This window comes from Ursus arctos, unplaced genomic scaffold (genome assembly GCF_023065955.2).
Source record: "Ursus arctos isolate Adak ecotype North America unplaced genomic scaffold, UrsArc2.0 scaffold_24, whole genome shotgun sequence".
Lineage (NCBI taxonomy): Eukaryota > Metazoa > Chordata > Mammalia > Carnivora > Ursidae > Ursus > Ursus arctos.
Window position 1 is genome coordinate 38640391 of NW_026622919.1, and position 26860 is coordinate 38667250.

Genomic DNA, 26860 nt, shown 5'->3' on the forward strand with positions numbered 1-26860 from the left:
AGGCCCAAGGACTAGCTCTAGTCGGGGCTATGAACTTTCTCAAAAAAATTCTGGGTCCACACCAGCAGGCAGATAAATTGGAGACTTTATCATCATGCACAGCTGTGATAATTTTAGCCTGAAATATTTAAAGAAGGTGTTTTCCAATGTCTCCCTTGGCCGTTAAAAAAAAAAAAAATCCAAATAAAAATACCAGAACACCTCCCTTTAAGCAATCTAACTTTATTTATGTATGTATTCTTCCATTCGTTCTACAAATATTTGTTGCTTAACATATGCCAAACCCTGCGTTAGGCTCTGGGAATGCACGCTTGGCTTACAATCTATATAATCTATAAGAAAAGCTTGCTGAAGCCTTAAAATACAGGTTTCTACAATATCTAAAATTTCAGCCATGTAATTGTTAGCCAGATGCGAGAGACACATGGGCCTCAAGCCCTGGTTAGAAGCATGGGGCAGAAGAAGGGTTTCCACTCACTTCTAGGACTTCTTAGCCCTTCTGAGAAAACTGCCTATAAAATGAAGGTGACAATACCCACCTCATAAGAGTTGGTGGATACAGGACATAATGTGTGAGAATCCTCTGTCATAGGCGGGGTACCAGACGCGCCTGGCGGAGGTCAGCCACCATTGCTACCAACTGTGACGGCCTTGCCTTGGGAATATTTTCACTGGGCAGGAACTAAAGGGTAGGGCCTGATGTCTATGAAGACCTCTCTGGGTTTTTGATAATATATTATCGGCACAAAGGAAAAGGTCTGCCTTTTGGTTCTCATTGCATATGGCAGTAGTTTGAAACGCAGCCTTTGGGGTCAGGCAGCCTGGGTCTGGGGCCAGCTCTGCCACGTACAATGGAGTCTCCTTGGGCAAGTCGCTGAGGCACTCTAAGGCTCAGGTTCTGTACCTTGACAAGTGGCAAGTGCTAGTACCCGCCTTAGGAAGGCAGTCCCTTCCTAACTACCAGGTATCCAGTCAGGATCTGGCTGTCTGTGAATGGGACCCCTTCTCGGACTTGGGAGGCACACGGAGTAGAGAGGCCTGCCCTGCAGGCAGAGCCATCAATTCGATCCTGAAGATCGATGACATGATATATGGTGACCAGAGTGCCCTCTCTGGATCAATGCCTCAGACAGAAGAGCACACGTTAGTTGCTTTATGATACAGCCCCACACCCTGCTGGGTAGTTGGCAAGCCCCCTTCTGTCGGTGCGCCATCCCCCTCTGCACTGGTGTCACTGGGAAGTGTCACCAGCACTGCCTCCCTGCTGGGTGTCATCTGGTTTGGGTGAGGCCTGAGTCGTCTTGAATCTGATTTCTGTCTTCTGGATTATTGGCACTCCCACCCAATTGATGGCTAACTGCAAGTATTTTGAGTGTCTTTCCTGTTCCTCGCTATTAACCATCTGGGTCTCTGGGTATCTAGGTAGAGAAATGTGGCTATAAATCTCCAGATGTCAAGACTTGGGGGGGGGGTGCGTGGGTGGCTGAGTAAGTCTGGCACACAGAGCTCCTCATTAGACCTTTTGTTCAAGGATGTGGAAGGTACTGAATGCAGGGAGGAGCTCGTGGGGGTGCTGTCCAAGGTGGCCAAGTTTTCAACACTCAGCACAGAGAGAACTGAAAAAGCTGTGGGGCCAGTGTCCCACGCTGAGAGCTCACGAACTAGCAGACCAGCCTCGCATGGGTGGGTGGGGTGGGACCCTGCCCTCTCGGATTCTTGAAGCCACTTCAGTTACTCCCAGGGTCCCTGTTTGCCTGTTGTTTACAAGGTCACCGGTGCCCTGCTCTCCTGATGACAACTTTAATGCCACTCAGAAAGGATTAAGATCTTACTTAAACATACACCCAAAGCCCCCTTGGGCACAGCTGTCAAGGTGAAAAGCTGAGGCGGCAAACCTTGTTAAAAAAAAAAAAAAAGCCAGCTATAAAGTTGGAAACATCACGAGGGAGATCCCTCTGTCCAGAAACCTGGTTGGTGCAGACTTTTCCTGCAGAAACGCAGTCTGCTCTCCCCAGCTCACCCCAGCCTGCCTCACCTCCACCAGGGAGGGAGAGGGGGAGTCCCGCTGGTCATAGGGCACCCCCTTCTCCCCCCTGACTATTCTCAAGGTCATGGTCCTCTGCCATGTGAGCAGAGTCAGCGGGGCCCCAGTCTCCTTCAGCTGGCATGGGTGCTCGCCAACTCTCAGGCCAGACTGTTTCCTGTTAGCAGTGAGTCAATCAAGAGGACATGTGCTGGCCTTGCTGGAGAAGGACCTGGCTCCACCCACACCTTGGATGTCCCTGCAGGAATCTCACTGTCCCCAGCACGGTTTACACAGCCCTCTTATTTCACCTGTTACCTCCCTCTGTAGTCCTAACATCCTACAGGCAAATCTGATTAGTTCCTTCCTAAAACCTAATGGGGCCAAGAGAGGTTAAGGAATTTCCCCAAGCTCACACAGCTTCAGCATGGCAGTGTAAAGAGGAAAGTCTCCTCCCCTTGCCATCACACGCCTCTCCCTGTGGACGGTAATCCCCTTTGCAGCCCCCCCCCCCGGGCACGGTGGGGCGATTGGCCTGGAGGACAACCCTAATAGTTAGGAGCCTTGGGGATGGGGTCCAGTGTCCCTGGGAGCCTGGGACTTGCTCAGTCCCACAGGGTCTCCTCGCCGCTCTGGGGAAGTTTACCCCTGTGGACTCGTGGCCCACCTGCCTACCTGCCACAACGCCAGCCACGTAGACAAGCCCAATACGGGTTGCTCCGTGCACCATCTCCAAGGGCACCCCCACAAGGAGCTGCAGTACCACGTTGAGTCCCAGGTGTTCTATCCTGTATAGAAAGACCACACTCCATCATTCATTCATTCATTCATTCATTCATTCATTCAACAAACACTGTATGCCAAGATGCAGGGGATCCAGCAGTGAATTATACCTGCTTTGAGGAGCTCATGATCTGGGTTGGTGGGGGGCAGGAATTACAATGCAGACAGACCATCCTGGAAAGAGCATACCTTGCCTGCCACCTGGGACAGGAACGGTACAGGGCCTGGGCAGTGTTTGGCCACGTCTGCACTTGCCATAGTGAAGAGGGGGGCTAACCATGGTCGAGATGCAGCAAATCCATTGACTGACACATGAGAAGCCAAGGCTCAGAGAGGGGCATTGCCTGGCTTAAAATCACACAGCCCGGGTTCCTCATGTGCAGAATCTACTCCACTCCCCAGGCCTTGAGGTTGCTCTGGCTCCCTAGTGCATGTGTAAGAGCCACTGATATTTAAAGAGAAAGATGGTTTCAAAACAAGTGCAAGCATTAGAGGCAACTCTTAGAACTTAATAATTCAAAGTTATCCCTTAAGATCTTATACGGGAGACTTCTCCCTCCTGGTGTGAGAAGGGACCCACTTTACTCCCAAACTCCCGGGGTTGGGTTTTCTTATTCTGTGAATACCTCCCTTTTTATACTATCATACATCTGTGACCAGATCTTGTTGCTTAATGGTGTCTAGCTGAGTGCACCTGTTACTAGAAAAACTGTAACATTATGATCACTACATCAATGGGTGCTTTCAAGTTTACAAAACACTTGAACATCCATTATCTCATTTAAACCATGCCTACAGCAGCTGCACAGCTCCCTGGGGATGTTAAGTTATAGGGTAACAGAGCACATCATGGGAGGACCCTGGCCTGGGTCACAGCCCTGGTCCTGGTCTGCAGGGCTCTGCCTGGAGGCCAACTGCTGTGCCACTCAGGTCCACGTGGGCACCTGCCCGCCCGGGAGAGCACCTGCAAGGCAGCTCAGACAGATGAGGCTCTGTCCTAAACTCCCACCACGCCTGGAGTCTTCTAGCCCACACCGACTGTGCCAGCCGAAAGGTTAGAAGCATCAGACAAGTGCACTGGAAAGGAGCTGGGTAGTAGCATCAGACTCAGTCCTTGGTTTATAGACGTGAGCCCGAGGCTAGAAGACGCCAGGTGAGAAGAACCCAGGGCTCCTGCCTCCCAAGCCGAGCTCCTTCCTCTCTACCACCCTGATTTCTGGATTCACGGGCCCAGAGTAGGCCCCCCGCCATCATAGGTCCCCTTGCTGGGTTCTCCCCACATGCTGGCCAACCATCCCTATCTCCTGCCTGCTGCGGCACGGTCCAAGAGCCCCTCTCTCAAAATCACACACCAGGAGACTCATCCCTGGGCTCTCCCAGGCAGACACTGCCCCATCAGAAGCTTCAGCCAGAGAAAGGCCGGAGGCCACCCCTACGGGCCTCAGCTAAGAGCTTCTGTGCCTTGTCCGCTTTGGCCTCCGGGCTTTTATCTCCCAGAGTCAGGGAATGGACAAGGAGACTCTGGAGGCTTGGTGCATGCTTGTTCCTCACCCCAAAGGCTCAGGGAAAGCCAGAGGGCAGTCCCGGAAACAAGACAGGCAGTTCCATCCCCTGTGCAGTCAGAGGCTGGGCAGCCTGAGCAGGGAAGCCACCCCCCACCCCCCGTTCCTTGGTTCACAAGAAGACCCATGCATGATGAGCCTCCCTCATTCTGCTCCTTACTCCTGCGAGAGCAAAGCCTGGGACACGGCAGGCAAAGCATCAGCCTGTGTGAACCATCCCCTCCACTGGCTCAGAGTGGAAACATCCATTGGTAACCACGGACATGGCTCCTCACGCTTCAGTAGGTGCAGCCCAGTTAGGGGTTGGCCCCTGTGCTGCTCTGGAGGCCCGGGGGGGGGGGGCTCACAGTGTGGCTCCCTCTTGGCCATTGTGGGTCTTCCTGCTGAGGAATGGGAATGATGGAGCCGTGGGGGCCAGAGTGATCCCTTTCCCATTTCCAACCCCAGGGACAGACCCCCCCCCTCCCCCCAGAGCGACTCCCAGGTGAACGGTGAGCCCTGTCACTTCTCTCTGGAGAGGCTGTAGAAGACACAACACAGGTCTAGTGTCTGGGACTCTGCTTTCCTAACTCAGCACTTTGACTGTGTGAAAACAGTCTACAGCCAAGATCATGCTCTTCAGGGGACTGGCACCTGGGTGGTCACCTGGCCAGCCGGTAGTAGGTCCTTCTCATGGGGTAGGAGGCACCCGTGAGAACCGACTATATGCCAGCCCCAAAAGACACCACACATCTGTCAACAGAAACTACCAGTATTGCTAGAATTCCTCAAAAAGACTCTCACCACCTATGGAGACCACCTCAGGAGAAAAGCACGTTCAAGAAATCTGTCCTTTATTTCACTTAAAGGGCACTCACATACACACAGCGTTTGTGGACAATGAACTTGGTTGCTAACCGCATGTCCTTTTTTGCTTTGGCCACTAGGAAGCTCAGAATAAACTTATAACTTACATTTTACTGCTCTCGTTGTGGGTGGGCTTAAATTGAGCATTTTTGTCCATCTGTTTCCCCTTCCCCGGACACTGTCAATAATTAACTCATATGTCTTGGTATTAGGTAAGTTTCAAGGACCCACCTCAAATGCTGTGCCCAGGGAAATAAAAGTAACCTAAAATGTATTTCAATCTAGGCTCCTGGACCTCCTACTTACCCACAGGGACTCTGGCTAGAGTGAAAGAAGGCAGGTGCTCACCCCGCGTGCATGAAGATGTAGGTCAGGAAGCGCCATGCCTGCGCGCGGAGCTGCGGGTGGTAAACCAGGGAGTTCTTCAGGTACCGTGGATGGGTTACCTGCAGCACGAACTGGTCCAGCGACACTCCGTTGTAGAGGAAAAAGGCAACCTGCATGAAAACCCAGGATGGCGAGGGCCTGTTACTAGACGCAAGACTGCCCGCGAGCCCCTTCGGTGCTAACGCTCGCGATCCCTGCTGGAAGTTGTCCCTTTTCCTCCTCGGAGAACGAGGGACACCTGTAGGGCCAGCATGCAGCCTAGCTTTCAACCACCTCTCCCCCCACTTCTGTTTGATTATTTTGGCTTTTTTTTTTTTTAAGATTTCATTTATTTATTTGAGAGAGAGCACAAGCAGAGGGAGCTGCAGGCAGAGGGAGAGGGAGAAGCAGACTTCCTGCTGAGCCCAGTGTGGAGACTCGATCCCAGGACCCCGAGATCATGACCTAATCGAAGCAGACGCTTACCCGACCGAGCCACCCAGGGGCCCCTCTGTTTGATTATTTTGTATTAAATGGCCACAACATGGCCACATGGGCTCTGTCCGCATCTCCTCGTGCTGGGCAGGAAGCGTTCGGGGGGTTTTAAACTAATTGCAGTGGGGCGCCTGGGTGACTCAGTCGGTTGAGCATTGGACTCTTGGTTTCGGCTCAGGTCATGTTTCATGGTCGTGGGATCGAGCCCCACGTGGGGCTCTGTGCTCAGTGAGGAGTCTGCTTCAGATTCTCTCTCCCTCTCCCTTCCCGTGCTCACTGTCTCTCTCTCTCTGTTTCTCCCTTGCTCTCAAATAAATAAATAAAATCTTTAAAAAAACCTACTTGTTGTAATAATTTACATACCCATTTGGGGTAGGAGGCAACTCCACATAAGGAAATTTTTTTTAAATTGTGGCAAAACACACATAACATAAAATTTCCCGTCTCATCAGTTTTAAGTGTTCAGCTCAGGGGCATCCAGTATATTTACGTCGTTGCCCAACCGTCACCGCCACCATCCACAGAAGTCTTCTCATCTTGTAAAATGGAAACTCTGTCTCCGTTAAACGCCAACTCCCCGCACTCTCCTTTCCCCCAGCCTGGCAGCCACCATTCTACTTCCTGTCTCTATGAACTTGACTCCCCCGGGCGCCTCATCAAGGAGGACTCATACAGTGTCTGTCCTTTTGTGGCCGGCTTATGTCACACAGTATCGTGTCCTCAAGGTCCCCTCATGTTATAGCACGTGTCTGAATTTCCTTCCTTTTAAAGGCTGAATACTATTCCTCTGAATATATAGATCACAGTTTGTTACCCATTCATCCATTCACTCAACATTGGGTTGCTTCCACATTTTGGCTATTGTGAATAATGCTGCCATGGAGACGGGTATACTAATGTCTCTTTGTGTCCCTGCTTTTGATTTTTTCGGGTATATACCCAGAAGCGGGGTGGCTGGATCACATGGTAGTTCTGTTTCATTTTCTGAGGAACCTCCATACCGTTTGTGGTAGTGGCTGCACCATTTTTGCGTTCCCACGCTCAGTGTACCAGCGTTCCCATTTCTCTGCCTCCTCGCCAACACTCCACAGGAGCTGATTTTGCAGATGAGTGAAGCATACTTGTTTACCCCTAAAAGAATTTTATTTTTTTTCTAGAACTCTTCCTAAAATGGATCATTCAGGGATGCCTGGGTGGCTCAGTCAATTAAGCATCCAACTCTTGATTTTGGCTCAGGTCGTGGTCTCAGGGTCGTGAGATCGAGCCCAGCGTCAGACTCCGTGCTCAGCCTGGAGTCTGCTTGGGGTTCTCTCTCTCTTCCTCTGCCCTTCCCCCCATTCTCTCTCTCTAACAGATAAATAAATAAAATCTTAAAAAATAAAGGGGCGCCTGGACGGCTCAGTTGTTAAGCGTCTGCCTTAGGCTCAGGTCATGTTCCCAGCGTCCTGGGATCGAGCCCCGCGTCGGGCTCCCTGCTCAGCGGGAAGCCTGCTTCTCCCTCTCCCACTCCCCCTGCTGGTGCTCCCTCTTTCGCTGTGTCTCTCTCTGCCAAATAAATAAATAAAATCTTAAATAAATAAATAAATTTAAAAAATAAAAATTAAATTAAAAAATAAAATGCATCATTCAGGGGCACCCAGCTGGCTCAGTCGGAAGAGCATGTGACTCTTGATGTTGAGGTCGTGAGTTCGAGCCCCATGTTGGGTGTAGAGATTACTTAAGTAGCCTTTTTTTTTAAAGAATAATAAAATAAGATAAAACGCATCATTCATGTCCCCGCGCTCCTCCTCAGTGTGTCTGCACACTCTTTTAAAGCTGTCTCAGGCACTGATCTGAGCTGTAGGAGTGAAGTCTTCTCCAGCAACTGATGGGGTTTTCACTCCTACAGTAAATGCCCACAAATTCCTCAATTTCTTTAAGACTCAGGTCTGCTTCTAAATTTTTCGTCTTCTCCCATACTTTCAGGTTGTCAGCAGGTTGTTAGCCGGGTACTACAACCGGGTTCTTACGCCCTATTACTGATCGGTCGTGAGCCCCTTTTAGTAGCTTCTTACCGTGTCCCTTCCATTCTCTGTTATGGAACCTTAAAATCAAGTTCCTAGAACTGTTATGTAAAACAAAAGCTTTGGGCTTTAGTACAAGTACTTGGAAATAGTTATTTCCGTATTTTCTTCTAGATTGGAGGTTTGTGTTTACATAGCTGAAGTTTCTGGAAATTTGAATCCAATCTGGACACTCAATCTGGCCTCTCTGGATGACTGTGGATAAAGTATTTGAAATCTCTGGTCGTTGGTGTCCTCGCCTGGAAACGGGGATGCCAGTGCCTATCCTTCCAGGGTGGTCATGAGGTTCGAAGGGGGTGAAGTACCCAAAGAGCACACAGCAAATGAAGCTATAATTAGTATGGGGTTCAGGGCCCCCCAGCAGGACTCCCCTGGGCTCTCCCGGGAACCTCTCGGTCCATCTTTCACAAGGCGGGTGGCCTGGCAGCGAATACAGCTCCCGAGGCAGCTCATTATTATTGGTCCTCAAATAGAACTTAATAAATAGACCAACACAGAAAGCATTTGGAGAACGATTCCAAGAATATCTCAGAAAAATCGCATCTTCCACATGGACTCGGATGAAGCCGTAACAGCAAACAAGGGAGCGTGGGGATACAGACCAGCTAGTCTGAATTAGGAAAAAAGGAGGAGGATGCCATGGAGCTTGACGATCCTGTTACTGGATCCGGCATCAACTTTACAAGAACACATGCCCGGGGAGGGGGGGGTGGGAATTAGGCCCATGGCTCTGGAAGAGAAATCTCTGCTGACTCTAGGAGCTGGGGTTGGGGGCCCACAAGGTTGTAGGCTGAACAGCCAAAAGAATTCAGAGTTTCTCACACATGGGCACTGATTCAGAAAGCTGTCCCTTTGGACTCAGTTGCATAAGCAGAAGACGTTTAGAATAACAATAGGTGTGGATGATTCCCAAAGGGGAGAATGTTCTTTCAAAGTCCGTTAAGCCCACATTTACCTGTTCATAAACACCCCTCCCATATGCATTTGGAATGCTTTTGCCTTCAGAAAGCACCACCAGCCACTCTTGCTCTAGCCAGAAGAGTCCTATGGGAGGAGGGCAGGTCTGGTTATCCCCACTTTACAGGTGGGAGATGGAGTCCCAGGGGAGCAAACCACTTGTCCGCATTATTTGCTCAGGGAGGAATTCAAATAACTTGGTTTTAATGAGTTAGCCTGGCTAACTACTGCCCATCAACAAACTTATTGGACCGCTTGTGGTGCTGCGGTTTTGGGAGGGGTGGAAATATGGGGATTCTGCTGTAGTGAAGATGGCTTGGTAATAATCTTCGGGCTATCCTTGTGGTCCAGGGGTTAGAACCACACTTGCAGGCACTGTCATGGGGCCTGACTGCTCAATGCCAGCTGATCCTCAAGCACTCCCTTTTGGCGAGAAGATGCCATCCTTCCCCTCTCGATCTCAGATAGCCTCCTGCTTCCCCACCCCCTCCCCAAGACTGAGCAGCGCCCTCTCCACCCCCGCCCCCACCCCATCCTTGCCTCCAGCAGTGTGACTGTGATCATGAACCAGGGCGGGGGGCAGCAGGTGTAACTGTCGTAGTACCACTTCCGGTCAATCTCCCGGGGCAGGGTCTCGTAGGCCACGTGGCGGATCAGCCGCTGGGAGAGGTTCAGCCCCTTCTCCTCCAGTAGGGCTTTGCTGCAGAGCCTGCGGTTCCCCTGCAGGATGGCCTGGCGGAAGCTGTTGGACCGCTTGTTGCTCATCTGCATGGACACGTGGGGGGCAAAGGGTCAGCACGGGGGTCTCGGGGCAGCCCTGAGCCGCTCCGCCAGACAGCACATTCCTTGGACCAACCAAGCCTCATCCCACCTTCCTCTTTCTTCTATAATAGTGAACAAGAGGCAATATTCACTGAGAACTCTTGTGGCCGAGGCGGTTCTAAGCTCTTCACGTTGTGTTGGGCTCACTGGATACTCTTAACTGGTCTACCTGTTAGGTAAGGACTAGGAATATCCCCGTTCTACCAAATCACAGAGGGTTTTAGGAATCCACCAGGTTCAAACCCAGTAAGGCTCCGGAACCTCTGCTCACGTTCACTGTTCCCTCCTTCCAGGCGCCCATCCGTCAGCTGTCCATCACAATTCACTGGGCAACTACAAAGTGTGGGCACACAGTCAGACACGGGGGGACTGGACGCGCTCAAGGCAAGGAAGCAAGCAGCAATCATGGTTCCGAGTGAAGGCCGCCGAGGGTGCAAGAAGGCGGGAGCCCAACCTGGAGGAGGTGGTAACTGAGTGAGAACTGAAGGACGATGAGTTCGTGTCCTCAGACATCCTTGCTTGGGAAGAGGTGGGCAGACCTTGGTTAGATGGGCGAGTTTGTAGAGAGGTCTCTAGAACTGGAACCCAAAGTTATGCTTGGGGGAGCCCATCACTCCTGAAGGGGTTTAAGGGGCCTATAATGCCTAGTGAGCCCAGGAACTGGTTCTAGAACTTTGTCTGCAGACCGGTCCTACTCTCGGCAGCCTAATGCTGCCATGATGAATCCTCACTGGTGTCCTGGCTGCCTCGCTCTGTGGCCGGTCCTGCTAACTTCCAGCCTCCCGGGGCCTCTGTCACCTCCCACCTGCCCTCCATAACCATGCTCTAGACCCTTCTTATGGGGAAATAGAGCTCTCCCAACCCCAGAGCCCACAGGGCTGCCTGGGGAGCTGAGGTGGGGACTAGCGACATATTCCTGGGGCTGTGGCCTTAGCAGTGGGCATTTGGCTGATCCTAATGGCAAAATTCCAGAGATGGCTGGCCAGGTGAACCAGGCCAGACCAAGGCACAGGGATTTGAAGCCGTGTCAGGAGGGAGTAACCAGAGAGGATCTGCGTTCAGAGCAGGCCAGGTGGAATGAGCTTCTGTCTTCAGTCCCCCTTTTCCCTTCCTGGGTTCTATGGTCTTTTGCCTTGAAAATCTGGCTTAAGGCTCGCCTCCTCCAATAGGCCTTCCCAGATGAACCCCTTCTACTGATTCCTATTCTCATCCTCTCCATGCCTACAAAGCTTGGATCTGGTTCTTGGTGGCACAGGAGGAGTTCTGGAAATGTGGGCAGAGCTTGGGGCTCCAAGTTCAAGGCAGGATCACGTTGTCAAGCTGTTATCTTTTTCTTTTTTACGAACTAGTTTTTTAAAATTTATTTTTAGAGAAAAAGAGAGAGCTCACAAGGAAGAGGAGCAAAGGGGCAGAGGGAGAGAGAGAGAATACTAAGCAGGTCCCACGCTCAGTGCAGAGCCCAACACGGGGCTCAATCTCACGACCCTGAGATCACGACCCGAGCTGAAATCAAGAGTCAGACACTTAACCAACTGAGCCACCAGGTACCCCTGTCAAACTGTTTGCGGTCACTCTTACCACCCTCTCTCCCAGTCCCCGAGCGTACACAGCATACATACGCACACTGCATCCCTGGCCACATCCTGAAAACCGATGCCAGGGGTGGGCTTGACACAAGATCAGGGGAAGCAATGTGCACACACACCCACCATTTGCCTGCACGCTGATGTCCCTAGAACTGAGCTGGGTCTCGGGCCTCATGGGGCTTACAAGGAGAGGCAAATTATTATAAAGATGGGGACTAGGGGCGCCTGGCCAGCTCAGTCAGTACAGCATGTGACTCTTGATCTTGGGGTCGCGAGCTCGAGCCCCACATTGGACAAGGAGATTATTTAAATAAATAAAAAATAAAGATGGGGACTAAAGCTTGGAGAAGGTGAGTAATTTTCTCAAGGACCCAAAGAGTCAGTATTCAAACCCAGATACATTTGACTCCAGAGCCCATGCCAGCCTGTAGGGTACTCTTGTGCCATTAGATAAGGGGGTGGAGTCTTCTCTTGTAGGTGGATTCACCCATTCTAGGCCTTGGTGAACATAGCCCAGGCCAAATTTCCGTCCCCATGCATCTTACTGGCAGGCATCCTTGTACAGTACACAAGCTTCACGTCCGTACATGACAACCCTGGCCACCCAGCTGTAATACAGTGTGGTCTGTGCTCTAAGAGAGGACTGGGCAAAGCACTGTGGGGGCTCATTCTGCCTGGGTCGGGTTGGGGAAGGGCTCACAAAGGATGCAGGGGAGTTTACCTGGGGGAAGAACATTAGAGATCTTTCAAAATCTCCAATCTCAAAATCTTTCAAATACTTCATTTTATTTAATCCTTCCGACAACCCTGAAGAGGGTATCCTTTGGCTTCACTTTACGAATGAGAACAACCAGGCTCAGGAGATCTTTCTCAGTGAAAGGCAAAGGCAGAGGCAGAAGCAGGAGCCAGGTCTGCCTGACTCCAGCCCCTGAGCACTCTGCCTTCCTGAGAGCTTCCCTCCCGGAGAGCCCCTCCTCAGTCCTGGTCTCCAGGGCAGCCGTGCTCACACGAATCCAGGCTCTGGCGGGCTGCTGCGGCTAGAACGTGAATGCAGACACCCCGACAGGAACAAGCAATCGACTGTTGGAGTTCACGTGGGAGACGCCACAGACCCGCAGCTGGACAGAAGCATCTCACTGGCCCAGCAAAGCCCTCGCTCCGCCCTGAGCCTGAGCAGGGCATGTGGCAGGCAGGCTGCGTGTGCATGAGCTGATGCAGGCTCAAACCCGTGGCCTGGTCTTTGGTGGCACCGCTGGGCTCCAAGTCACGGGGCTCACCTCCACGGCCCCTCCTCCCATGAATCCTGACTGTCCCTACTCCCCCGTTTAGCTCAGCTCTGTCCCCCACCCTCTAGGAGATCTGCTTTCTGGGTCCACTCCGAACAGCAGATTTCTTCACCCCTAAAAGTGCTACAGCTGCTCCCTGCAATCAGGCTAACCTCTGGGCAAAGGCAGGCTTCCATCAAGAGGCAATGAGCACACCTCCAAAGTCTGGACGCCCACATTAGAGAGCTCACTTGGCACTTGGCACCTGGCTTCCCCCATCACCGGTGCCTTCGAATTCTAGAAGCCTGGGGAACCTCACACAGATCAATTCATTCTTGTCTCTCCGTGGGTGACAAGGAAAGGGGTGACTATCTCCACCTCACCAACAGGGGAACCAAGAGGAAAATTCTAGCCTCGTATTCATCCTGCTAGTTCATCCAGCTTCTATCCATGTCCCATCCACCCATGGCGGGATGCTTCCTGCTGAACTCCACTGAACTCCACTCCCACCCCGCCACAGTGGCCCCCATAACAGCACAGTCAGTAACCCCTACTGAGGAGGAAGTCCCTACTCCGAGACCCTGGCCCACTGGGCAGGGTCCACAGGCCTCCCGTCTTTAGCTCCTCCAACAACCCAGGACATCAGCCAGCAGGTCTGAAGAGCTCTGGCCTTCACCCATATGCCCAATGCTCCCAACATCCACTCCCCAGCTCCCCTCCTTCCCACCACCTCCCAGCCCTCCCTCTCAGCAGAACTGACCCCACCCCCAGCACCACGGGCGGGCACAGATCAACTTGAGTCAATCAACACACCCCATTGACCCAATCTAGGTCAAGGGGAGGGAGGAAATCCCAAGCTTTGTGTGGGAACTACCACAGAGGAGACTGGCCAGCTCAGTCTGGACCTGCCAGGGCTTCTTTGGGTTCGTGCTGACACCGCAGAAGGTAGAAGGGAGACAAAGAGAAACCGTGTCCTCAGGGAGGTTCTTTCACCTTCTGAAGGCTGGACTTTTTCAACGCTGCAAGCCAACAGATCCCTCTAATTGCCTAAAAAGGTCTAGAAGACCTTAGAGAAAGCCATAATCCCCCGAACAGGCCCCTCCCAGCAGTGAAGGCCTCAGAGTGCTCACCAGGTTGACAAAGTCCTGGTAGCAGATCTGCCCATCGGCATGGCTGTCGGCGAGGGCCAGGAGCACCTCCCTTTTATGCGGGTCCAGCTTGGAGCTGTGGCTCTCCAGGAGGCTCCGGAACTTGCCGGTGCTGATGTAGCCTGTGTTGCCAGGGTCAAACTGAGGAAGAAGCACACACAGCCGCAGAGTCAGTGGGGCCCTGCAGGTGCCCCGTCTCCATCACCACTCAGCGGCTCCTGTCCCCAGCCCTTCTGCCAACAGAGGACCGGGCCGCGTCTGGGATGTTTCCAAGGCTCCCATGGGAAACATCCAAATAGGGCATGGACAACCCCTTAAAGTCCTAGAAGGCCCTGGAGCCCTCTGAGATCGCCCAATCCAACCATCTCGTGCATAGATAGGGAAACTGAGGCTCAGAGGGGGTAAGCTTCCTCCTGTCCACCCCTAATCCTAACCCTGGACAAGAGAAGAACAGGAAGGAAAAAGACAATGAGGGGAGGAAGATGAGGAACTTCCGGGGCGTGGACCAGAGGGACTCCAGTGGGGGATGCTGAGGTCCTGGGGCCCCAGGGAGCAGGGGTCCAGCCTTGCAAATCCGGCCACACCTGAATGCTGGCACTTTTCACACCCGAACTCACTTACCCCCATAGCCATGCACACGGGCCTGGGTGGGGCTCCCCAGAGACACCGTGCAGCTTTGCACAACTGCATTCCTCAGCCTGGGGTGGGGGGGACCTTGCCACCCTCGTCTCCCGGGGAGACTCCGACTCACCGTGCCCAGTAACTCTGTGCAGTCTCAGGACTCCCCAGGACACTGGCTGCTCTGGCTGGCCCCTGCACATCGGACAGACCTCTGGCCACCAGCCTGCCCGGCCGTCTAATCTCCTACCTGGGCCTCCTCAGTGGGCTGCCGGGTCATGGGCACCAGTGGCGCTGCGTACCCCAGGGTTTAGCAGGAGCCTGGCATGCCTGGCACTCAGTAAACATTTCTTGGGCAGATACATAGTGGGTATTCAGACGAAAAGAAGGGTACTGATCTTCCAGGGAAAGTATCTCCGTTCAGGTAGAAAAGGATCTCATTCGTCTCTCCCAGAGAAGCCCCCAGCCTTTCTGTGCCTCTTCTGCCACCCCTCCTTCCTCACAGGGCCTCCCCAGGGTCCCCCCCACCCAGCACACTCCCTGCTAGAGAATGACGAGAACCGTCTCTGGCCGATGTTGGCAGCTGTCCTCTTCCCCAAGTGCCTCCCCTCAGGGCGTTGCTGGGCCTACAGACGCTGCAGTGGGCGGCTGAGATCATAAAAGGCAAACAGATGCTGTGATGTCCTTGTGTGCAGGACAGGGGAGCCCAGACGGCCAAGCCCACGTGTCCGCCCTTTTCTAGAGAAGGTCAACGGAGACTAATTTCGGAAGGCTGATTCGCTGTGCAGTACCTCTGAGACAACCCAAGAGAAAGAGCCAAGAGTCACAAGTCTTGGGCTATTCAAATTCTTCCCAGAGCTCAACGAGGGAAAACAGCCCGAAAGACGCTTATTTAAAAATCTGCATGTGGGGGCGCCTTAACCTTAACAGCGGTTAAGCGTCTGCCTTCGGCTCAGGGCGTGATCCCAGCGTTATGGGATCGAGCCCCGCATCAGGCTCCTCCGCTGTGAGCCTGCTTCTTCCTCTCCCACTCCCCCTGCTTGTGTTCCCTCTCTCGCTGGCTGTCTCTATCTCTGTCTAATAAATAAACAAACAAAAAAATCTTTAAAAAAAAAAAATCTGCATGTGTCCCCACCCTCCATTCCAAATACCAGGTTCCAGGGATGACACCCATTTGGTTCACACCACTGAGTATTTCAGGAAACTCAGCAACTCCCTGAGCCTTAAAGATTTTTAAGGATAAAAATTTGCTGACTGTTTTCATGGGGCCAAACACCTTTCTAAGCACTTTAGGTCTGTAATTTCTTTGACCCCCCGACAACAACTTCGTGAAGCAGGTCCTATTATGAGCCCCATATTACAGATGAGGAAATCGAGGCACAGGGAAAGGAGTACTGAGAGGTTCGGTGGCGTGCCTGGCAAGCAGCATTCTGCACCCGGAGGCTTAGCGCTGGTGGCCGCTGACCTTCATCCTCCAGGGACTGCTCTGGAGCAAAAGTGCAGGGCCCAGGAGGTGAGAGGAGGGAGAGAAGGGGGCCGGACGGGTCTCAAGGGCCCACCCTATGCAGATTTTGAAAGCGGGAAAGAGCCGCACCTGGCAACAGTTCTGAGCCCCCGTTGCTCAGATAGGAAAGTGAGACCTGGACGGGGAGTGGCCATGACAGCCAGTGAGGGTCTCCTTCTGGTGCCTGGGACCCCCTGCATCCCCACAGGCCGACACAGGCCACCTGACTCACCGGCCTGGCCTCACGTGGCCCCTTGTGCTAGGTGGGCTGAGGGTGGGGGTGGAGAGTCCTAGGAAAATCCACTCTCCCCCAGTGCCACCCCCTGTGAGCACTGCGGGGGGTGGGGGGGCAGTGATGTGCCCACAGCACGGAGTCTGTCCTGACACGGTCTGGGGGAGGAAGCCCAATGGCCTCTCATTCAAGAGCAGGGACGCCAATCCCCTCCCAGGGGCTGCCCGGGAGGCTTGGGAGGGCAGCGGGGTGGAGGACTGGGATCAGGCAGGGGCCCCTCTCCCTTGTTCCAGCTCCAGACAAAGAACCACCTGCTCCCCTGCTCTCCCTCCGCCTCCAGGGCTCCCTGCTGTTGTCCTAGTGACAGGGGCTGCCCTGTGGCTCCAGGAGCCCCCCACCCCCTGCCAGTCCTGCCCCCACCACATTATAGGCTCCAGACTACAGAGAATGAGCTGGAAACAGGCCGAGTCTCCCTTCTCTGCCAAAACTCTACCTTTCGTGCCAGGGCCAGACAAGCCAGACAATGGGGGTCATCGCTACCCTAATAATGAGGCCTCGGGGATGACGGAGGGGCCTAGCGGGGAGGGAGACGCAGGGAAGGGGCCAGCTCCGCACAGGACGCCTTCTCCCCCCCCCACCACCACCCGGGAAGATGACAGGCAGAGAGAGGGAGACAAAGGGAGAAAGAATCAGAGAGAGAGGACAGAGTTAGGTCCCATCGCCCCGGAAGAAAGCTGAGGGCTTCTGAAGGAGGCTACACGGAGCATGGCAAAATCCCACCCTCGTCTCAGCCACTAACTAGTTTGTCTAATTTCGAGTAAACATCTCCAGCCATAATTGCCTCATCTATCAAGCGCGCCTCCCGTCCCCGCAGGTTGTGGGGCTTAGAGCAAACGCAGGGCAGCCGCTCTCCAGGGCCGACTGGAGGGCGACTCAGTGTCCCGTTCTTCTTGCCTCATTCAAAGCAAAGCAGGGGGCACCCCTGTCACAGGGGCTTGGCTGGCCATCCTGGGCACCCCTCCTGCCTTTGGGACTCCTTCGAAGCCAGGTATGGGGGATAAGATCCGTGGTTTGGAGCTTTTGGGAAAAGAAACCCTACAAATGCAATTTTCCTCATTAATGATGTGCTGAAGGCCCCAGAGCTCCCCCCTGCCACGTGCCCCATGCCCTGGATTCATCCAGTTTTAGCAGTGGGTCGCTCTCAGGACGCGGTCTGGGCTGGGCGGGCTCCAGGCAGCCTGACGAGGGCCGGGGCGTGTGTGTGGGGGGGTGTTGGGGGCAGTGGGCTGTGAAAGGGCCGCAGGCAGGGGCCCAGCGGGGAGCCAGGAGTCAGGAGCCTCCTCGCAGCTGCCTCCTGAATGGGGCCCAGCACTGCGGAGGGAGGGGGCAGGCCAAGGCCACATTCAGCCAGCGGAGGATGCCGGCAGCAGGGGGAGGGGAGAGGCTCAGAGTGAGGGCTGACCCTCCCTCGGCTCCCGCCCACCTGCCTCCACCATGAAAAGAGCTGCCAGAGGTTCCTCGGGGACGTTTAATCCCAGCACCACCCAGCCCGCTGGCCCCTTAATCCTCCAGGTCGCCCGTTTTCCCCAGCCCGGGGCCCCACACAAGCCGTGCCACGCACCGCGTCTCGCGACCCAGACCCCTTCCCGGTGCACTCCTGACCTGGACTGGGGAAAGAACCCACCACATTCCCTCAGCCCTCCTAGGGCTGCTTCCCCTCTTTGGGGCAAGGAGTAGGGGGAGGTTTTCAGAAGGGACCCTGCCCCCAGGGGCTGCGCCATCATTGGCAGATCATTAATCACGCTGCCTCAGTTTCTCTTCCAATCACATGGTAGGAACTCTCCCTTCTCAGGGTGATGTAAGGGGGTCCATCCCCATCCCTGCACACATAAGCACACCATATACAAATGGAGGTCGGGGAAAGAGATCCACAACCTGGGGGCACCTGGGGGGCTCAGTTGGCTAAGCGTCTGCCTTCGGCTCAGGTCATGATCCCAGGGTCCTGGGATCGAGTCCTGTGTCGGGCTCCCTGCTCAGCAGGGAGGCTGTGTCTCCCTCTCCCTCTGCCGCTCCCCCTGTTTGTGCACACACACTCCCTCTCTCAAATAAAAATGTTTTTTAAAAAGAAAAAGAAAGAAATCCACAACCCAAACGGCCCATGGGGGGAGCCAATCTTCTCTCCAGTCAAAGGGCTGATGGGACATTTGGGACCAGGATGAGGCAACTAACATCGGGGGTGAGGTCTGTGCTGTCAGAGGGACCCAGTGTCGGTGGCGAAAGGGGCCGCAGGCCAGGGAATCGGAATTCATGGTCTAGGAGAGCTGGCAGGCATCTCTATGGGTCTCAAACTCCTCCGCAGAGTTTTAGGGGCTCTGAGGCCCCGAGAGGGTGGGAGGGGGTTGCTGAGCAGACCCCGCTCTGGAGTTGTTTCACATACTGGCCTTCTGCACAGCACTCGGTGGGACGACATGCTAGAAACTACAGCCAGGAGCTGGTGCAGACCGATTCACATCCAGGCAGAGGGGCGAAGGGCCTGCCCTCTCCTATCATTAGGACCATATGGCTCAAAATGGTTTGAGAGACCCCAGTCCAATCTGGTCCTTTGTTCATTTAACAAATATTTACTGAAGATTGGCCATGTGCCAGACATCGCACCCCTCATTTTCTGGACAGGGAAACAGGTGCAGAGAGCAAAAGAAACTAGCCCAAGGTTACAGAGTGAGTTAGTGGTCAAGATGGGAACAGTTCTGGGTTCCTCCATGGGAATCTGCCCCAGTCTTGTTCTTCCTTGTCTTTGTCCCATATTGTATATGAAATATGGCCCCTGGCTCAGAGTTTCCCCATGTGTGTTTTGAGGAACACCAGGCCCAAGATGGTGTCTAAAATAAGGGTTCCAAGGTCCCATAAATTTGGGAAACCCTTCTGGAAGGGCTGGATGCATAAAACCATACTAAGGGCTCTGCAAGTTCTCACAGTGAAGAGACGTGTCTGATTTTGTTCAGCCCGGCATTTCCCAAACTTATTGGACCTTTGAGCACCATACTTTCCACAGCAACACGCCATAGAACACTCTTTGGGAAAAATGCGTGAGTCCATAGAGTCATTATTCTTCCTTTTGCGGAACGCAGCCCCTCTGTCCATGGTTCCAAACCAGCCTTTCACCTCCATTTTCTGAGTGGCAAAGGCCCTCAAGTCTGCTGACACTTTGTCTAGAGGCTTCCCGAAGTTAGAAGTCTGCCGGACCCAGGCCGCAGCCCAAGGGTTGAGGGGGATGCTGCCCGGGAGAGACTGAAGAATCAGGGACTGGCCTGAGGGAAGGCTGGGCTGAGCTCTCAGAGAACAGCCCTGCGGGAGCCGGGATCTGCCTGCTCAGCACCCGGGACAGCGGCGCCACATTTCCCACCCCCCTCCCTCCCGCATCTTCCGCTGCTGCCGCTGGCCAGGGAGCCAGGCCAAGTTCAGAGTTTACCCAGCAGCAGTGAAGCATAAGAAAAAGAAGAAAGGAACACACTTATTTTACATCTATTATGTATGTGCGAATTGGACAAAGTGCATTTCCAGGACAACTGCATGTCTGGTCCCTGTTCCCAGAACTCGAATTCCCTTCCTGCTCCCAGGACGACCCTCTCCCTCTTCCTGATGTAGAGAGGCCCAGGATTTCTGAAGGGTGTGGGTACCTTCAAGGACCCAAAGGCAGTACCTGGAGTGCCATCGTGGTGGAGACCTCTCCAGTCCGGAAGGTCAGACCTGGGATCTAAGGAAGGCTCCCATCCCTGGCCCCAGTGTCCAATCTCTGCCCTCCAACAGAAGGAGCCCTGGGAAGTGACCACATGGCATGCATGCGGGGGGCAGGGCAAAGTGCAGGGAGACAGTGGGGACAGTGACCAAGCCTCATCTGCTGGGTCCTTGCATCATTACAGAGATGAACAGAGATGAATTAACGAGGCTACCCGGGGTAAGCCACAGGCTCAGCAGAGTTGTCCCCACCCAAAAGCCACAGCCCCCCAGGGAACCCTGGCCCATTACGGATATTTACTGCCCCATAAATTAGGTCCAGGCCTGCAGCTGCTGAGGTCAGGAGGTGAGGTTATGGGAGTACCAGATTTCTCTTCCAGTTCTCCTTCCTTGCAAATCAGGATGCTAATTCTCCCCATAGACAAAACCGCCTCACGCCAGTCCCCTGACTTCTCCCCCTGACTCTGAAATACTGATTTTTCACAAATACCTTATTACTTTTTTTCTCACACCAATCCTAGAGTGAGTGTGATTAGTCCCATTTAACAGACATGGAAACTGAGGTACACAGAGATAAACCGCTTGCCCAGAGGCCCTCCCAGTGAGTGGAAGGGGGCACCACCTGGCTTGCTCTAGCTGGGGCTGGAGTGGATTCTCAGACCTCAAGTCTCCCTGGGAAGAAGAGAGACCAGTTCCTGAAAACCAGGTTTTGACCCTCCTGTCCTTGGGTCTCCCTACAGGGAGGCCCAAGTGACCCTTGTGCTCCCCTGGGATTTGGCCAGGCCAGGCCTCTGACAGCTGGAAAAGCTTCTATGATTCTAGGATTCCCAGCTGTATTATTTCTGTTCTTCCAGTTGCCGTGGGACGGGCCTGGGGGAAGGCAGCTTGTCCCTCTCAAGAGGTTTCTCCCAGAAGCCCCAAGATGGTCTCCCAAGCATCCCTCCTGCCCATAAGTCAAACAGCTGAGGTTGGCAGTCTGGTTAGGGAGCTAGAACACTCTTCCCTCTGCAGAGAAGTGGGCATCCTGGCCTGAATCCAGGCTGAGTCGCTGGATAATGGGCATGTTTCCAGAAACCACCCAACTCTCTCAACACCTGGGCTGGAGGGAAAGAGCTCCCAGACTACCCACCCCAGTGCAGGAAGCTGGGGTTAGGAGGGCAATGAGGGGTGGGGCTGGCTCTTTCCTCCGAGCTTTGTCTCTTTCCACCCTAAGAGCCTCTTGGAAGACCCTCTTCTCCTTTTTTCAGAGCCCCCCAAAGAAGGCCTTGGAGACTCTGAGAGGGCAGCTGGGGGCTGTGACTCAGAGGCAGGTCCCTTGGGTCCCCAGGAGCAGACATACTGCCCGCGCTGACTCATCCAGGCACAACCATCACAGCCGCCTGGGGACTAAAGCTGAGTCATAGCCACAAGGGCAGGCGTCCAGGCCCAGGGGGGGAGTCACAGGAGGGAGGGGTGGGACTAGGTGTGAGCAGGGGGCAGGCGGTTGACACCTGACCCATCCCTCCCTTCAGCCTAAACCCATTTCCTCCTGCTACTTCTCTTGGAAACCACCAAAGGGTCCCTTGTTCCCAGAAATGAGAGGGCTGAGAGATTCAGGGAGGAGGGGAGTGGGAGCCAGGCAGGTAGGATAAACAGTCACCAAACACTTTCACCTCCTGGGGCCCTTCACCCTGTTTCAGAAGCCACTGGAAGCCGTGTGGACAAACACATACAGCGCCTTCCGCAGAGGGCCCTCATTTGCTTTGTGTCTCTGGGCAAGCCCCACCCCGCCCCCTTGGGCCTCAGTTTCCTCCTCTGTAAAGAGGGGATAGCACCCCTCACCTCACAGGGCTACTGAAAGGTCAAAATGAGATAAGGACCTCTGTGCATGCAGTAGGCACTCAATAGTTGCTCTCTCAAAGAAATATTTACGAACTCAAACCTGTAACTTGCTTCAGAAAAGCTGGTGGGAGGGGCGCCTGGGTGGTTCAGTCGGTTAAGCGTCTGCCTTCCACTCAGGTCATGGTCCTGGAGTCCGGGGATCAGGATCGAGCCCCGCATCAGGCTCCCTGCTCAGCAGGGATGTCTGTTTCTCCCTTTCCCCCTGCTCCCCCTCATGCGCTCTCTTTCTCTCTCTCTCAAATAAATAAATAAAATCTTAAAAAAAAAAAAAGAAAGAAAGAAAGGAAAGCTGGTGGGACAGAGGTGCTGGCTACCCCGAGTTGCTCACAGCTCAAGATACACACAGACTCATTTCCAGAACACAGAAGCGTGCCCTATTCTCACGGGAGGCCACCGGGAACTGCCAAATGGGACACCAGGCAGAGGAGGCTGGCTCTGGGCTCTGGTTGCCTGATGGCCGGACCCTTCACCCTCAGCGGTGCAGGCATCCAGCCAGTGAGCAGAGGGGACCCTTGGGTGCCACCCCCATCCCAGGCAGCCTTTGTGCCAACACTTCCCTTCTTTCCCTGCGGAAAGTTCAGGAGGCACGTGGAAGAAGCCAGCTCGATAGGGTAGAAGGAGCCCCAGACCGGGGATCTGGACGCTATAATTCGCCACCGATAACTATTACGTGTCAGAGCTTCTTTTAAGAACAGCATCCATTTTCTGAAGTTCCAGTAACAAGACATGACGGCCTCGCTACGTACTGTGTCAAGTACCACACACAGGCCACCTCCCGGGTGGTAGTCTAGGCAGCTCACAGGTGAGACCGCAGAGGCTTGGAGAGCTCACCTGGCCTGCCCGTGGCCACACAGCTGGGAGCAGAACTGGGACCTGAGCCAGACGTGTGTCCTCCCCGCCGCCCTAGTCACTCAGGACGCCAAGGAAGCCAATGGAAGGCTGCAAGGGCTGGTGGCGGGAACACAGGTCAGAGGGCAGCAGAACCGGGCTCTAGTCCCAGCTCCGACACGACTGCACCACGTGATCTCAGAAGGCCCCTGACCTCCGCTTCCGCATTTGCCAAATGAGCAGACTGGACAAGATGCTTCTCCTAACCTAGGGGCCTCGAGGCGGGAGCAGCCCCAGAGGGGCCGGCGTGAGCGAGGCAGCCCCACAGTCAGGGCCTGCGTGGGGAGAAGACATTTGAACCCAAGACAACACATGCGGGCCTGCAGTCTGATGTGTCGTCTGCTTGGACACGTGCCTCTCACGCGGCAGGCGGCCTACAATCTCCATCCCTCAGCCCCACCGCTCAACTGCCATCAAATGTAGTTCTGTGAGTGGTCAGGGATGAAAGGGTTAATTCAGCAGGCCTGCCAAGGTCCGGGGGGGCGGGGCGGGGGCAGGATAGGAAAGCTGGCTTTGTGGTGGAGGGACATCCACAGCCTCAAGGGCCCTGGAGGCCACCTGATAAGGGTTGGAGGTGGCAAAGCCTGAGCAAGGGCTCCAGTCAAACTCAGTGCCTCGTTCTGCTGGCTAATCAATGTGTTCCAGGGGCGCCATCAATGCCCCTGCCTCTGGGGCAGATGTTTTCTCTGCGGCTCCTCACTAATCCATTCAGTGGCCCTGTCTGAACCTCTTTTCAGCTCCCAGAATTTAATCCAGCTTGTGGGAGAACTGCAGATGAGGTGGGCTTCAGGGTCAGGCCAAGGGAAGACCGCAGGCTGGAGAGATGGGGGCCAAGCAGGGGAGACACTTGGGGAAAGGCAGCAGGAAAATCCTCCGGGCTCAGAAGTGGCTCCCCTTCCAGGAAAGGCAAGGAGCCGGTTTAAAGAGGCTGCTGCTTTCCTTCCCCGTGGGGGCCTGGATCTCAGAAGCAGCCTTGTGCGTCTTACAGCAAACTCATTCCCAGTTAAGAGGCAGTTGTCGAATGGCCACTGGGTATCATACATTGGAAAGAGTCTCCTCTTCCATTTAATTCCCACCATTGTCCCTGGAGTTCAAGATCACTGTCCTTGTTTTACAAATGAGGAAATCGAGGCTCAGAGAGCTAACACCACTTGGCATCTGCGACAAAGGCAGTAGGGCTTGAAGCCAGGTCTACCGGACTCCAAAGCCAGGGTTCTGTACCCAGCAGGCCGTCTCAGTTGCTCTGCGTGCTGCTTGTAACACATTTATAATTTCAGTGGTGGGACAATCAAAACTTGTCTGCTCTCCTTCTGGAAGATTAGCAAAGCTGGGGCTCTTATGGGGGCCTGAGACATGCATGCTCCCAGGGGAAGGGGGGAAAAAAAAACCAAATTACTTCTAATCCTTCCTTTTCCTTCTCACTTATCTGAGCTCAAAAGCAACTGTGCTTTGCTGACGTAACAGAACTCTGCTCCCGACACTGTTGCTCATTTAACATTTGCAGATCTTGACGGCATTTGAAGGGTGAACCTGGAAATGGCTTTCCCACCCTGGAAGCCCTTTACGGGTTAAGTGCACTCTGGTCCAGTATCTGCCACTGACCCGCTCCTTGACCTTGGATCCCCGACGGCACCTCCCTGGAGTTCGGGAAGTGACTGAGACTGTCAAAGAATAACCTGAAAAAGAGGATCCCATGGAACCACATAAAGCAAGGGCTGAAGGCCCACGTGACCTGCGCAAAATTACAAACAGCAGCGCGACAGATGAGACATAAAGAATAAACCCACACACATAAAAATTTACCAAGGGATACAATTTTCCAAACACATTAAAGGAAGTGTTTCTTAGTAAGTGCTGGGATAACTGGATAGGAACAAGGTCAGGATGGAGTAAAGGGTTAGGTGATTTCTTTGGTCACAGAAACTGTAGTAGGAAATAGAAGTGCATATTTATAAGATCTAAAGAGGGACGAAGACTGGGGCACCTCGCTGGCTCCGTCGGAACAGCGTGCGACTCTTGGTCTCAGGGCTGTGACTTTGAGCCCCACGTGCGGCGTAGAAATTGCTTAAGTAAATATATAAATAAACTTAAAAAAAAATAAAGGGGGATGAAGACTGTCTCAGGTCCAAAGCAATAGAAGGAATCATGAAGGAAAAGCTCAACAGATTCATGTATAGAAAAATAAGACATTTTGTACCACGATAGTACGCTAGGACGACAGATTCTTATTTAGGTAACTCTAAAATCTAATATTTAGGAAAAACGTTTCGATCTCAAGCACATGAAAAGATAATTCCCGCAAGCAGAAGTGGAAATAGGAAACAAAACGTATGATGGACAGTCTCGGGGTTGAATGATGACCTCCAGGTTTCCTGCCTGCTATAATTCCCGGGACCCACAGGGAAGAAGTCAGGGGTGGGGTAAGGAGGGCTGGCATGCTACTCCCCTGCTTGAGAAGACCAGCCAAATTCCCAGAATATGGGGAAAGGGGGACAGGTAAACCTCCAAGGGACTGGGGTCACCTGTTTTCTTCACTTCCAACTCCCACAAAAGGCATCCTGACCATTTAGATGACGGGTGACCTTACAGGACCAAAGGGCCAAGGTCATGGCTTCTAGTTTTTGGGGTTTAATTAGCTTCATGTTGGGTCAAAGCCACTCCATGTGCTGAAGAACCAGACAGCACAGAGGGAACTGGTGCGACGCCAGATATCCTGAAAACCTGGGGGAGAAGTCCCAGCAGGTCCCAGTTCGAAACTGGGTGTTCACTGGTGTTCCCTTGACGGAGGAAAGAAAGGAGGACCAACTGGGGCCAGCTTCTCAACCCATCGACCTCTGGAGGGTGAACACATCAGTTCGTAGGGACTCTGACAGGTGTCATGAACCCCACCCCACTGATCAGTTTGACTGGTCAGGGCTGTCTATTTTGGATAAGATGGTTGGGGGGCTGCCTCAACCCCCAGTCAAATGTTCCTTCCTAAATGCACCAAGGTCCCCAATCCTCAAGTCCTACCGTTAAGCAGGCCCACAGGAAGAGGCAAGGGGAAAACCCTTCCAAATTCCAAATAACCTCACGTTCTGAAGTTGTACACCCCTTCGTGAAGCTTCATGGCTACTCTCCAGTTAGCGCCACTGGGGAATGGTCCAGGGGCAGCTTCACGATGTAGGCGCGAGGAACACCGAGGGACTGGATCTCTGCCAGAGGGCAAGCACTGCTCAGGAGCAGCGCTCCTTAAACACAAATCACCCACGGGAGGGAAGGCGACAGAAATGCAGTGCTGCTGATGCTTTTTTTTTTTTAAGATTTATTATTTAAGAGGGAGAGGGACAAGCAGACTCCTTACTGAGCACAGAACCAGATGTGGGACTCGATCTCATGACCCCGAGATCATGACCTCAGCCGAAACTAAGAGTCAGATGCTTAACCAACGGTGCCCCCCCCCCAGGCGCCCCCAGAAATGGGCTTCTAATGCCATGTGATGGATGGGGACTAGACATAAGGGAGAACTTACTGTGAGAGAAAATGGTTTGCCCAGGGTTCTCTGGGAGTTTCTTTCCTAGAATTAATTTTGTCTGTCTGGCACGGTTTCCGGGTGGGCCTTCCCAGAAGCAGGGGGATGCTCCCGCGACACGAGGGACCTCCCTCCAGTGGGAGAAAATGGATTTCAAGGACCACCCGCCAATATGAGTTGCTACACAGTCTCTCTGCTCTCTGCACACTGTCTCCTCTCTCTGCTCCAGATTCTTCCTACTAAAAGTTTTCCTCCGTTCACCCAAATAGTTCCTTTTAAAATGTAAACATACACAGAAAATTAATCAAATGAGAAAGACAGACACAGAGGGAAAAAGAATGATACACTTTGTTCTAGGTTCTGATTCTAAATCTGGCAGGAGGTGTGAAGGGCTGGCAGCTTGCTGGTCGTGGTATCGGTGGCAGCAGGCGGCCCCTCCTGCCTCAGGGCGGCAGGCCAGCAGCTGCTGTGCTCCCAAGAACTGGAGGGAGAGTGGGTGGCGAGTGGGAGCAGAGGGAGCGATGCACTACCCCGCTGGGACGCTAGGATGGGAGCCGAGGCTGCTCCCCAAACCA

General features: G+C 53.6%; 1 protein-coding gene across 2 annotated transcripts in view; it reads right to left on the bottom strand.

Annotated features, from left to right (window-relative positions):
* Nucleotides 1-26860, bottom strand: part of RHBDL3 (rhomboid like 3) — a 49918-nt gene that overhangs the window by 20061 nt on the left and 2997 nt on the right. For both annotated transcript variants that reach the window (XM_026517638.4, XM_026517637.4), the window contains 4 exons: nucleotides 13899-14057; nucleotides 9636-9860; nucleotides 5563-5711; nucleotides 2699-2811 (listed from right to left, as the gene is read on the bottom strand). In XM_026517638.4, coding sequence (XP_026373423.1) covers nucleotides 2699-2811; nucleotides 5563-5711; nucleotides 9636-9860; nucleotides 13899-14057 — 646 coding nt within the window. The remainder of the gene's footprint in view (nucleotides 1-2698; nucleotides 2812-5562; nucleotides 5712-9635; nucleotides 9861-13898; nucleotides 14058-26860) is intronic.